Source organism: Alligator sinensis, unplaced genomic scaffold, assembly GCF_000455745.1.
Source record: "Alligator sinensis unplaced genomic scaffold, ASM45574v1 scaffold1200_1, whole genome shotgun sequence".
NCBI classification, from domain to species: Eukaryota; Metazoa; Chordata; order Crocodylia; family Alligatoridae; genus Alligator; species Alligator sinensis.
In genome coordinates this window covers 86630-100744 of record NW_005842772.1, presented here as the reverse complement: position 1 = coordinate 100744, position 14115 = coordinate 86630, and the positions used below count along the sequence as shown (strand labels likewise).

General features: G+C 45.1%; 1 protein-coding gene across 1 annotated transcript in view; it reads right to left on the bottom strand.

Moving 5' to 3' along the window:
• Nucleotides 1–14115, bottom strand: part of RPTOR (regulatory associated protein of MTOR complex 1) — a gene marked incomplete at its 5' end in the record, with an annotated part of 215924 nt that overhangs the window by 131657 nt on the left and 70152 nt on the right. The window contains one exon of the mRNA XM_025216909.1: nt 9781–9956. Coding sequence (XP_025072694.1) covers nt 9781–9956 — 176 coding nt within the window. The remainder of the gene's footprint in view (nt 1–9780; nt 9957–14115) is intronic.

The following is a 14115-nucleotide window of genomic DNA, read 5'->3' as shown; positions in this document are numbered from 1 at the left end:
GCATTCCTCTTTGAAAGGCTTGAGCAAGCCAGAGAATGCTCTCCGTGCAAGTGCATGCACCACTCTGTGCGCCCTGCTAGACCTATTCAAAACCTTCACTGCCACTACTTCTTTCCATTCAACTAAACGGAGTCACACAAGGTTTAACAGTTGTCTGATGTCACCTGATTTGCAAAGGTTTCTGTACTTATGCAGCATCTCCATGTCCTACTTTTAGTAGAGATAAAATTTAAGTCAGGATTCAGCATTTAACACCAGGCTGAAAGGTCTGTTGTCCCCATCATCAGTGAGTTTGTAAGCGGCCACATGAGGAGTGATGATATTCATACACCATTAATCTTAGGCCAATGCAAGATTAAATGGACCTTTTAACTCTTTCAGCAACCACAACACAATTTGGTGAGCTCCCTATTGGGAAAGAGCATGTCCAAACTGGCAGGGCAATGGGGCGTAAAAGCCTCCCCTAGGGAACGATTTGTGGGCAGGAGCACAGAGACAGTAGCCCCGAGAAGGCCGTGCGGTGCAGCTGCATCTAGCCTGAGTAGCTGGTCCCGCTGAAAAGCAAATGTTTAATGGCAAGCCCTGCTTTGGAGAATAAACACGTGTGTATGGGAACACTAGAAACTTGTGTCGTGTTGTATATGCAACGCACATGCATACAAACTGCAGAAGTGTCATAAATTACTTCTTTTTTTTTTTTTTGGAAAGCCAAAAGCCTCAAATGCCACAGAAGCAATTTGAGAACTAACACAGAGAAATAAAAACAAAACCATTCCCCAATATTAAACTAAAGCAGTTCATTCAAAGGGCACAAAAGAAGGAAAAGGACAAGAAAGTTGACCTGGATGAAGTGCATAACAAGAGCTTAACAGTTATGCTCTTCATCCAGGTCAACTTTCTTGCCCTTTTCCTTTTTTTGTGCCCTTAAACCATGCAGCATAATATTGCAGCACCTGGTCAAACATGTTACAAAAAGCAGAGCTCTCAGAGAGAAACCAAAAGAGCATTTTGGTGAAAACAAATTATTTCTTTCACAGATTTCTACCGTGAACCTGAAATTTCTAACGAAACTATTTCCCCCAACCAATCTCTTAAGGAGCTGTACGAGGCAGGAAAGCCACTGTTGAGAAAGGTTCAAGTGTCAAATCAAGGAACAGACGTCCTATCCTCAGAATATCCCAGCATTGTCATCTGTCCTCTTGGGGGAGTTTTTAAAAATCAAGTTAGGATACAAAGTTAATATCCCAGATGATTTGGTTTACCTGCCACATCCTTCCAGGATTATAACCCTGCAGCCTGGACATTACTACAGAGCAGGATTTCGTGTGGCCTCGTTCTCCCCGGAAGTTTGGAAGCCGTATTTCATGAGTCACTTCAATTATGGAAGAGCAACACGGAGGTCAATATTAGGTGCTTAAAGATAAGCATCTGCACTGCGTAGCTCGGGCCCTGCTAGCAAAGCTGTCAACGAGCCCACACATGCGGTGCCCTGAAAGGCTTCAGCCACAGAGGGAAGTCACCAGAAAGTGCATGTAGATCACAGAAAAATTAGGGTTTGTGGATTTCATAGACATTCGGGCTGGAAGGGAGCTTGCGAGATCATCGAGTCCAGCCCCCTGCCCCAGGGTGGAAATCTGTGGGGGTCAAATGATCCCAGCCAGATAAACATCCAGATGCCTTTTGAGTGAGTCCAGAGTAGGTGCTTCCAAGAGTTGGAAGGGACTTCAGGTCTTCTAGGCCAACCACACACCTGTGCTTTTCTGCTTTTAGTAAACACTAAAATGCCGGCAGCCACAGCACTTTTAGGAGCAGATGCCTTCAGGGTGCATCGTGCCCCATGCCAGCCCGGCTGCTGTCATGGAGCCGTACAGCTTCTGGCAGCTCTGCAGGGATGGGGACGTGCACGGGTGGAGACCACCTGCCGGCAGAAACATGCCTGTAACCCATTGCCAAATTACAGAAACACGCTCCCATGGCACGTGCTGTTTGAAACACTGAAAATGGATGTTCGGGTTAAACGTTACTACAGTTTGTTTGCTCCATCCACTCTATTGCCTGGGCTTTCATGCCCACCATGTATTATTACAGATTTCTCGCATGCTAAATGCTGTCAAACAAAATTTAAATTACATAAATACCATTAAGTCCTACCACGAAAAGGCAGAAGAGTCAGAAGATCAGACAAAAGTCTGCTGCTTGGTCCAAGTCATGCTAGTCCAACAGATTGGTGGTGGCATTAATAGGCTGGAAGAAACATTTTTAAGAGGGTAGAAAACCACAGCTTTTCCCTCTTGTGGTCATTAAAAGACTCTGACACTTTCCCTTTCATGACCAATAGCTTTGGTGTCCTGACCAAAATGAAGAGGTCAACATTTGTTTCCTTAAATAAAGCTTAAAGTTTTGATCATCTATAGTGCCGTTTACCTCCTGTCCGAGACAGCTGGGCACCATTGTCACAAATTGCTAACGACCACAAAAGGGTCACCATTACGTTGTGGGTGAACAATTACTATACACAGTAGTGAAGCGTGCTCCAGGAGGCAGACACTATAGAAACAAGTGCAAGGTGATTTAGTGTTAGGCTGGGGAGAGTGCTTGATAACAGAACATGCTGCTTTCAAATGCTCCCACAGCCCTTCCAGTCCAGAGAGGGCCATACACTAGGGGACTTTCTTATCTCGACGTATTGGCTCACTGGGTTGCCTTCGGCCCAAGACCAGGCCCCAAAGCACTCGTAACAAAAAATTAAGAGTGTGATTAATTTTGGAGCCCTGCTGGGTTCTGGCGAAGGGGGGAGGCTCCGCATCTGCTGAATCCTGCCGACTCCTACTTCCGATAACATGCACCTCACTCTGTACACTTCATATGAAGTTATACACAAAACTGTGCTGGACAATTATTTGAATGCCCAGAAGTACTATAGGAAGCTAGAAGTAGGGAAAAATCCACATTTCAGTTGATTTGTAGGTTATATTTCTTGACAAGTCATGGAAATCATTTGGAGCCCGTGCATAATGACAGTAAGGTACAGAAAGCAGCAATTTTTCTTTCCACACTAACCAATAAAAAAGGGGAAAAAACCTTATATTTTTACCCCAAATTTATTTTCCTGAATTACATTAATAACTCAAGTGTTCTAAAAGCTCCCAGATGATCTGAACTGCAAATAATCTCGGCTCTTACCTAAGCACGTGTGCCAGAACTAGCTGCATGCCTTTCTGAAGGATCTTAACTAAGTGCCCCCTCCCAAAGACTAGCATATTTTAGCATACCCTCCCTGTCCCCTCCACACACTAAAACATGCTTGTTTTAATGGGCTTCCAAACACGTGGCTCCTTTTCACGTTAAACCTCCCAGCAGAATACAAGCCTGCTCCTCCCCGTGCCCCCAAGATGCAGTCAAATAGGCTCAGAGAGATGCTGGCAGGAGTCAGGGCTGTCTGCAGCTGAAGCCGTGCTGACGCACTGGGACGGGTGCAGCCGGTGCTCTTCACTCACAATATACAACGTCAGATACAATATACAAGGGAAACGCAAGTCCATTGTGGACCTCTGCTTGCATGAGCTGAAATGCTTTACAGCACAGTGTGGCAACAGAGGGGATAAACGAGGACAGCGCTGATCCTCAGCAGAAGCACTCTGGAGGCAATCATGTCTGGAGAAAGATTCATGCTGAAGCTTAGGTTATGTTACTGTGCGTTTCCAGGAAATCCAAACCCTACCAAGGGATGGCAGAAGGGCATTTTCCAAAGAAGCTGCAATGACCCAGAAGTAAGAGTCCTTCTGAAAGTCAATGGGACATCAATGGAAAGTCTTGTTTGCGCTGATCCACAGAGGACAGTGGGAGCCCAGCTACTTAGGAGTAGCTTTTCGCAGTGGTGAGAGGAAGGGATGCCTTACCAGAGAACAGCTAGAAGCTAGCCTAAGAGCTATCCTAAAGTTGGGAGGCAGCCTCTAAAACAGTAGCCCCCAACCTCTCTACATCTATTATTTCTTGAATAAAGCCAGGGAAAGTCAGGCTCTCCCTTCTAGGCACTCTCCAAGCTGCTCTGCTTGGGTCCAGCATGTTTTAAATGTCCTGAGTTTGATTAGGCTACACAACATCTCCTCTGGCTTCTCTGGCGAACTTGCTTGGTACACCTCTTTATGCAAGTGGGACCTCATGGGGCAAGTGCTCTAGGCTCTCCGGGGTGTAGGTTGTAGCCCTGTTGGTCTAAGGACATAGGCAGACAAGGCTCTTTGGGTAAATCCAATATCTTTATTAGACCAGTTAGGTCCATGGGGACATTCATTCGTGTGTGGGTTCTGGTTTTCAGTCTCTCTCTCCGGGGACATGACAACTGAAGCACACAACATGCAGGCTTAGTAAGTGCCCCTCTAGCACAGTTACCATTGACCTTAGATAGCCCAGGAGATGTAGATACTAGTAAAACACCCGGATGCTATTCTATGCCTTGGTTTTCTCAACAGCCAAGGATTTTTTTAGGCTTAGGTCAGTGTCCTCCAAAGAGCCCTGGATCCAATCTTGCATCTCCCTCTGTCAGCCAGTTTCCTTCTGCTCTCTCCACTTAAGCAGGCCTCCTTTGATGATGGCGAGTACTGTAGTAAAAAAGTAGCTTTTCTGCACATAAAGTCAGTGCTTCTGCCTTTTTTAAACCTCTGCCTTTTTGTTCTCCTGTACTGAGATCTTCAAACGCCCCTTCTCCCTCCTTACTGATACTTGATTGACCTATTTTATTTGTTATTATGGAGAAGTAAGGCAGGAAGGGCATGGGTTGGCCATCCTCTTTAGCATCAACCACTGACTGACTCAAGGAGAGTCATTCAGGTTAAAAATACCCCATTGCTTATTCCATCGCTTCTACCAGACAGGACAGGCAATACATATCAGGGACCCTGTTGTCTGCTGGTGACTCACTACACATGAAATCATTTACAAATACAGCACTTTCATAGCATTTAACCAAAGTTCACACACCGCATATGGATTATCCAAATTGCCACACCACGCTGTAAAGCATTTCAGCTCGTGCAGTCAGAGGTACACAATGGGTTTGTGTTTGCTTTATTGGATTCGGTGTGCTGTCAGTCTAGATAGAAATGGTTCCAGCGATGCAGCTGCTCATTTGCTCAGCTGACAAGCAAAGTGAGGTAGATGTAAAAGTGGAGATTCTTTCATTAGCTGTTTGTCTGAAACACCTCGCAGTGAATACATAGCACAGAGCTGGATACATAGGACATCAACCAATGAGTTTATGCTTGGGTCATAAATTTTATCTGTGAAGGCTTCACCAGCCTGGACCATGCAATTAGGTAGCTATTATTCAGGAACCTCATACATTTACATTTCCAAAAGCAATTCAGAAGGCCTGGATGTAATAATGCAAAGAACGCCTGAATGTCCTAAGAGCTCCCATCTTTATATCAAATTATTGTTTGCTAGTGGACACTAACACACAGCCAGTATCACACATCTGAAATGAAGGAAGTCAATCTGCTTTTGCAGATACTGTGCTCAATAGCAATGAATACTCATTTCTGAATTCCACAAACAAGTGTCATGGTTTGCTGCACTGTATGCAAGCTATTCAAACACACCAATCAACCAAGAATGGTGAGGCAGCAGAGAAGAAAGAGGGGGAAAAGCATGCTTGCTAAGCAATACTGATCAATCTGATGCGCAGTGGATTAGAGACAGTGGGCACATCTACACATTCATTAATGTGCAGTAGTCATTGCGCATTTAGTGTAGTACTTGCTTAATGAAATACTAACTAAATGCACAGTACCTACAGTTGCTGCGCAGGAGAGCTGGCACACGTGGTATTTTTAGTAGCCTAACAACATTGCACAGTAGTGTATTAGCATGGGTTTTGCCCAGCTCGCTGCTGCGCAGCGTTATTAGGCTAATGCACAGTAAGCGCCTCGTATAGACATGCCCAGTGAGAATGGCTCTGATACCAAGGAGTTGAGATGGAATTACTGGTTTTAAAAAGCGGGTGAGCCGAGGTCATTAGCATCGTAACTGCCATCCGCCCAGAAGCAATGCATCTGCAAGCCCATGCTCTGTCCCAGGGGAGTGACAAACCAGACACTGAAAACACTTATTGTTAAGCTGCACGTACGTCACATTCCAGAGCCTGTCTTGGTCACCCCAGATATTTTTTCTATGTTGGTAAAAATTAGGAAACTTTTCCAAAAAAAAATCCCTGCTCCAAAATTTGCTTTTTCTACATGGGTAAAACACGCAGAGAACTCCACTGGCTTGGCCATGCTACATGTTTCTGGATGGGACCCTTCCTCCTACCCATATCTAACAAAAACTGCTTGTCACGGCCAAATGCTTTAACCTTCCTCACCCCACTTTGGTGGATGGAGTGTGCAGTGGAGCTGGAATAAAGCGCAGAGGAACAAGCATCCCAAATTACTAATTCAACAGGCTTTCATTCTGCGTGCAGCCAAGCTTCACTCTGCTCGAAGCCAGCTCCATTGATAAGTGCTGCACGTCACGGGAGATCAATGCTTGCCCTACAGGGCAGGTTAGGCTCTGGTTCTACTGCAACTCCACGTTAAGTGATTTTGTCTATTAGGTACCTTTGCACTGTAAGTAGTTCCACGGTATGCTCACCATACTCATTTAAAACCCATGCAACACACACAAAAGAGTTGCTCAAATTAGCCGGCGCTCTCTGTGTAGACATCCTTAAAAGCTGTCATTTCAACTGACCTTGTATACTAAGCCTCCCAGTTTTGATAAAAATTCTCTCTCTGGAAATCAGCTCAAACTCCTCCGTGCCAATGCTCGCTCTCTCTGTTGCTTGTCCCTTCTATTGGGTTTGAACTGTCCTCAAAGAAACAACAAAAATCCACAGACATTTTGCATTTTGTCTAGTTACACTAACATTTTATACAAGGGGAATTTCAACGACTTGCATACAACTACATCCAGTTGCCCCCGTCTCCAAATGTCGGGACACCTGAAATTGTTCTGACAGCAACCATCTGACAGTAACTAATATATCATCCACAATATTTCTTTGGAACCGTATTTTCTTGATCAAAATATATAGCTTCTTTCTGGGTTTCCTTATAAACACACAGATGCTTGTCATTCTCAACACAATATCCTTTTTTACCTCAACGAGATAAAAATGTACACAGGAAACCTCGGCAGGCACGGTTCTTTGAGTAGATGTGATATCTTTTATTAGACCAACTGAGTAGTTGGAAAAAAGGTTCTTAGCAAGCTTTCGCATGCAGTCACCCTCCTTCAGGCATGGGGAGTCTCTGCTGGATTGAGACTCCAAGGAGTGAGAGAAGCTAGAAGTGTGGCAGGATGTCAGTGACAATGTAAATAGGTAGAGATTAGAAAGACAAAAGGTAAAGCGTGGCCTTAGACCAACACGGCTACAACCCCAAACCCAGCAACACGGGAAAGCTATGAATGTGAAAATGAGAGACTGGGATTCAGGACAGAAGTGACCATGGGTTTCAATATCTGGGCAAGCAGTCAACCCAGCTATGTACAAGCGACTTCTGGTGACAGGGTTAGCCACACCGCTGTCCCACCCTCTGGCCGCAACACCTGCATTTGCTCGGATGTTAGGCCTTTGCCTTTTCCTGTCTGGAAGTGGCATCCCCTGATTCTCATATTTTGATCAGGTGCTGGGCTATGTAGGACCAGCTGTGGTTGATCATCAGTCTCAAATAGGTTCAACACCTGCAAGCATTCCCTTTGGAGTTGTAACCAACAGTTGCTCACTAGAGTCCAGCTCTCTTAAATCCAAGTATTGGTTAATGAGAATGGTAGGAACAAAGCAAAGAGGAAACGGACTTTTGAAACCATAAATGTTTGCCTGCAAGCTGAACAGAGGTTGGCCACCCGCCTTGGCAGAGATGCTAGGCAGAGCCCTCCTTACTGCAAACTCTCTCAAAGTCCTTAGCTCCTCCGAAGCTCTGTCTCACTACTCAGGCTCTGGTGCCCCTGCATTTACAAACAGTGATCCTCCTCCTTAACAAATGAATCTGTTTGTTAGGAAGCTGAAGATGAACATTAAACCAAATGGGTCTAGTGTCATCCCTCAAAGTGGATCAATGCGATGCACAAAGCTATTATCCTTCTACTGTGTACATGCAGCCATCTGACTGAACTACCCACTTCCCACTTACACAAAGAACATACACTTAACATCATAAAGCAGCTCCAGATCCACATTAAAGCAGGCCAGTTTATTTATTTATTTGTTTTTACCAACAGCACATGGCGCTTCAGGTGGGCCAGAACCGTTCAAGAATTTACATCGAATCCAGTAAACTGTTCTGGCCAAAAAAATGGAGGGAAAGTTTTGAAAAATGCTCAAGCATGTTGCCTGGACATTTTCAAAACGAGACACTTAGTTTTGGCTCTGCTACAACGGCTCACATTGACATTTTTTAAGCAGAACTTTTTGCCTTTGGGTTCTGAAGTGTCATCTTGCTTTAAAAATTGAGCTAAATTAAATGTGTGTGCGCGCGCACGCGCACGTGTGCAAAGGTCAAATAACTCAGAACAAAACATTTCAGGTTAGCCTCAAATGATCCCCCCCATTTAACTGACACACAAAAATTTAGACTCAAAGCAATTTCTTTTTTTCCAATTTTCTACTTTGGCCGCCTGAACAAAAAATCCATTATTCACACAGCTCAACTCCACACCTCCTGATTGCAGTAAGCCAGAACAGTAGCATCCGCAGGAAGAAGCAGCTTGTCTCCCATCCTGGGCAAATAAACCCGCAAATGTCAGTCATTCACAAAAAACAGGTGAGCAGCAGGCTCTTCATTAACATAAAATTTACAATCATGACAGAAGGAGGAAGAAAACATCTTGCTAGCACTTGCATCAAGTCAAAGCCCCATGTGACAAGGGCTTTGCTGCTATCAGTTCAGATACGGCATTTACCTAGAGGATACAGGGATGAAAGGCCATTACCCTAAGCAAGTTAGTAACTAGCACCGCAGATGGAGGACAAGATAGCCCATGCTAAAGCTAGCTTTCTCACACCTTTTTACTGCAACTCAGTTAGCCCAAGGACTTTGGACTTTCCCAGAACCTTCATGGACAACTAAATGAAACGATCTCTCATGAGCTCCTTCTAGTCACTGGTGCCTGCTGGTACCCAGGGCCCTAAGCATGGCACCTACAACTGAATCTCCCCACAACAGATGCTTGTCCTACCCTGGTATTTTCTTTGTGCACCCCAAATCTCTCTACTGCTGCACAAGAACTGTGCTCTTGGACTGCTCCTGCTGTCTGGTACAAGGCTCCTCTCTCTGCTGAGCCAACCTGGCAGACAGAACATTTCAGAACATCTCTCTCTCTCGTTTTCCTCTCAATTTCCTTGCTGGAGCACATCTTTAACTGTACTCTCTTACATGTAGCAAACATCTGGGATACAGCTTGTATGAAAGATGATTTACAAGAACTTGTATTGTACTGGGTGATGTTTCTGCTCTGTGAAAAAGCAGATAACCTTTAATTTCCAGCACAATAAGATCCTTAATCTGAGCAAACCCAAGTATCCACCTGGACTCTAAAATGTAATAAATAGAAGATAAGAATATATTCACCTTCCTGCCTTTGATTAATGAAATGCTGTCCCAGGTGCATGCTTCAAATCCTGTAATTCAGTGCTGCAGAGAAACTGTAATGCGCGTAAAGCATCTGGATCAACAAGTCTACTGGCTCAAGAGAGAAGCCTCACCGCCCATGCACTTTTCTCCCCAGAACAGGCGAGACACTTACCACCTCAGAGCGATTTTGATGGGCGTAGTAAGGCATGATGTGAAAAGGTCAGCCGGCAGGTCGGGGATCATAGGGAGCAGCTCACTGGCTTCGCATGCTGCCAGCTGAATGCAGTTCTTCATGGACGGGGGCAAAGGCATCTGAGCAAGTGGATGATTAGGGTTAATTGCAGCCACCTTGATGAGAGATCAAAATAAATGAATCAGTTGGAGGTTTCAGCCATCCAGAAAACAACCTGAACTCAACTCTGCAAACCACTTGCCAGAAGCTGCCCAGGGTCAGTGGATCACTGGATTCAGCGGTTGTGAAAGCAGCAATGATATTAATGCATCAGGAGTGAGCAGCTCTCGTTTACTTATGTTTATGGTACGATATCTGCTTTTAATTAGAGTAGCAACTGGGACACGGCAAACTCTGAACCATCACTTGGGAGGATTCTTCGGTCCACAAAGCTCTGCCCCTCTGAACCAAGCGCTGTCGAATTCAGCTGAATAAACTATGGCTCTGCCCACCGTTCAGCAGACTGCCCTCCTTGCAGCCCGCTCTCACTCACTGAAAGTGGAGAAACAGCTTAGCCTGAAAGAAGGAAAGGAGACCAACTGCTGTAGAGCTCAGTGTCATGAAAACTGAGGACCTAGTGCCAGGTGAGGGGAATGCCGCACGCTACCCAGACTGCTGCCAGGAAGACTCACTTCCACCTAGCAGCCAAGCCAGAGGCAGAAGGGGAAGGCAGAAAGCATCTCACGGATCAGAAGCAGAAGTGTGCGGTGAGATCAGTAAGTGTACCAGCAGGTCCAGCTTTCCAGTCCATATTTGATGAAAAAGGGGCAGGGAATAGAGAATGTGTACGTCTCTGAGCTGTAAGTTTTGCCCAGACTAGTACATATCACTCAAGTGTTTTCGACATCAGCTCGATGAGGTAGAACAGCATCAGCAATGCCAAACGGCTCTAAACAAGAAATTAGTTCCTAGGACTACAGTGACAGCTCTGCTAAAAGCTATGATTGGTTTGGGCACACACAGCCATCAAATCTGAGTCACAAAGAGAGCTTGGGAGCGGTAGCAGATGTGTCAGTGCAGACTTCACGCCAGTCGTGCACTGATGGGATACACTCAGCTAACGGCATTCCTTAGGCTGCAGCCAGGAATAGGCTTTGGGTAAATGCTATTCAACTCCTCTGCTCCAGGTGCTTTACAGGAATCAATTTTTCAAAGAAAAGGGGTGGTAAAAAGCAGGACAGCGGCAGGCTACCTGAGCATGTGCAGGGCCTGGTAAAAGTAGGACAGAGCTTGACGTGAGAGTTTAACCCCACAATTCGAAGCTGCATCATTGCAACCGATTCATTTTCTGAAACAGAAATAATGCGCGCCTCGAATTCCAGACACGCTTTGAGAACTGCAATGCTGCAATGCGATAGCAATCCAAAGTTTGCTTAAGACAGTATGTTATAGAGGACGTTTAAGAGCGCTGATTACATTATAAGCTCAATATCGGTATTTCTTCCAGCGTCTCTCTAAAATACGTGGAGAGAAAAACACTTGAGAGACATTTCCAAACATCTGCAGTTTTGGCCTCGGGTACGTATGAGGCTTCTTGAGTGAACAAAACAGAGAAATTAAAGTACGTGCGATGTTTTCGCTGCCCTGTCAACAGCTTGTACTATGCATGACAACAAAGAAGGACCCTCGAGTGATCCAGACAACCTTTATACGCCGAACCGTTCCCCACATAATCACAGGAAGTAAGTGTGGTGGTCTCAGAAGAGCCCTTTGAGCAGGAAGGAAAGCCCTCTGTGGGAAGGGGTTACAACCCCCCAGTCTGGCACAACTGCCCACGTTGGCTGTGGGGAAGGATTTAGTACAAGCTGTGGAGAGCTTTCAGATTTGCACTCTCATGATATAACCATGAGTCATATTTTCTAAAGTTTTTGCTTTTTAAAGAAAAAATAAAGAACCAGCCTCAGGAGCTGCAGCCACGGTTTTCTGCAGTTTTCTCGCTTTTCTCCAAGGCAGGTGCTACCTCCCATCATCCTCCATCAAACTGGGCAGCCTCCAGCCAAGAAGGCGGCTGGATCACTACATCCCAGGTGAATCTGAAGCGATTCTGCACATCAATCCCCAGCCCTCTGGTCATCTCTACTGCACTGCCCCAGTAACCTCCGGCATGGCTTTTACACAATCATACACTCGAATAACTGCAGAGGGATGATGTTGTCGGAGGGAGCAGGATGGAGGGGGTTAGCCCTTCACAGCCACGACTCTGGTTACTAATGCTGGACGGATGGGCTCGTGCAGGGGGCATCTTCAGTGCATACGAGTTCTTTTAAAAGGAAAATGTATTTAAGTTGGCTAATTCTATGCTGGATGAGAAGTGCTGGGCACTGACGATGTCTAGACACAGAACAAAACGGGCAGGGGTAAAAGCAGTGCCAACTTCTCCAGGTCAAACCTCCCAGCTCTGACCTCGTCTGTTCATCATTTCTGGCCTGTTTAATCCTTGGCTGGCCTCTCTACCGCGAGGCTCAGTTAAGCCCCCCCACTACAAATATAATGCGAACGTTAGTTTGTAAGGATCTGGTATATTAACATCTACTGACTATATGAATTCACCTTTTGATTTAACACCACACCCCAGTTAAATTCAAACAAATGAGGAAAGGATCAAGCTTTAGTATTCCTTGAGCCATCCAGCCTCTCAGGATAAATCATTTTATCCCTTCTGCAAAGTAACCATGGAGAAAAAGATGGGCTTTTACCACTCAGCCGAAGCCCGTTACAAACAGACACTTGCAGCAACCTTGCCCTTTGTGGCACGCAAAGGGAGGGTCATGCTTAAATACAGCGCAAGGAATGTATGCCTCACTCCAGCAGAGCGATAGTTCATATTTCCTCAATTTCTCAGCCGCCATCTTCTCCCAGACATGCCCCCAGCACGTATGCAAAGCTGGTGGGAACAATAAACCTCGGGGCAGAGACATGCTTCTCTCACAACAGTTAAAAAGGCCTTGCCTGTACTGTGAATAGGGATGACATAACAGGCTCCAAGAGCATTTGAAAAATCCATGGCACATCAAGTCAGTAATACTGCGACCTAATATTGGTTTAAGTTATTAGTTACAGTGAAATACCTAGACAGCTCTGCAAGGTGGTAATAATTGAATTGTTCTGGATACAAATTACAGCAGCTCAAAGCTAACAAGACATTCAGTTTTGCTATTTGCAAGCAATGCACTTGCCAAAAGGAAGAACTAATTGATTTGTCACTATCACCACTGGCAATTAGCAGGAAGGGACACAAGTGAATTTTAAATCTCTTATTGAAAACATTTATACACAGATGTAACCAGATTCAGAGGCAGGAAGATGCAAGAAAAGCAAGTCTTTATGATTTAAAAGGCCTGCTGGAGTTAAAATAAGAAACTCTACCCTAAAGCAGAGACTAGAGGTTGCTATTATTTTCAATACTAGCCAGAGCTGCTGGTTTCGATGGGTTTCTTGATAACTGTCAAAATCCTCACTCCCCACAGAAGACATTCAAGCGGGTGCAAGGAAAGGAGGAATTCCTTCCTACCAGCAGATGATGGAGCAGGAAAATTCCTCCATCAGGCCTCAGGCCAGTGCCAGAAATGATCCTGCCACTTTAGCATTCAGCTAATTTTTTGAGATGCAAGTTCAAGATGGAGAAGCCAAAAAAATGCAACTCGGATTAGCAGCAGTTAGTCATATACTCTACTGGAGGCAAAGGGAACGCGCACACCCACAGCAGAAAGCAATGCCTACACAAATAAGGAACGAAACAGGGCTACGCGGCTTTAAGGGAATATGCTAAGAAATTCAAACAATAAAGGATGCTGAAAATAGAAAAATGATATTAGCCTGCAGAAAAACAGGAACGCAGAAGTGATGTTTTAGGAGTATCGACCCACCTTTCTGCTTCCCCTCTTAACTCCTCATTTTGTGCTCCACATAGTCTGAATTATGGGAAGTTAATCAGAAGTAAGCAGCCTGTTGTTTTCCCACTGTCAGTACAGTGCACTTCAGAAGCTTGCTTAATGCTCTACAATTATGGTGTATTTACTTACACTTACAGAACCCACTGGAGCTAGTTAATTGGATAATTAAGAGCTATAACTGGGTGCCTTTACTCTGAGAACATGCAAGAGTGAGAGCTCGGGCTTTAGGAAACGCACAGGCAGGGTATTTTCTAAATAGGTTACTCCCTGCTTTGCAGGCACTGTTTCCTGCCATGCTGGCATGGGGTCAAATCCTTCAAAGATAGCCCGTCACACTATCTGCCAGTGTGCACATCGGTTACTACCTCTACTGCTCTCCTTG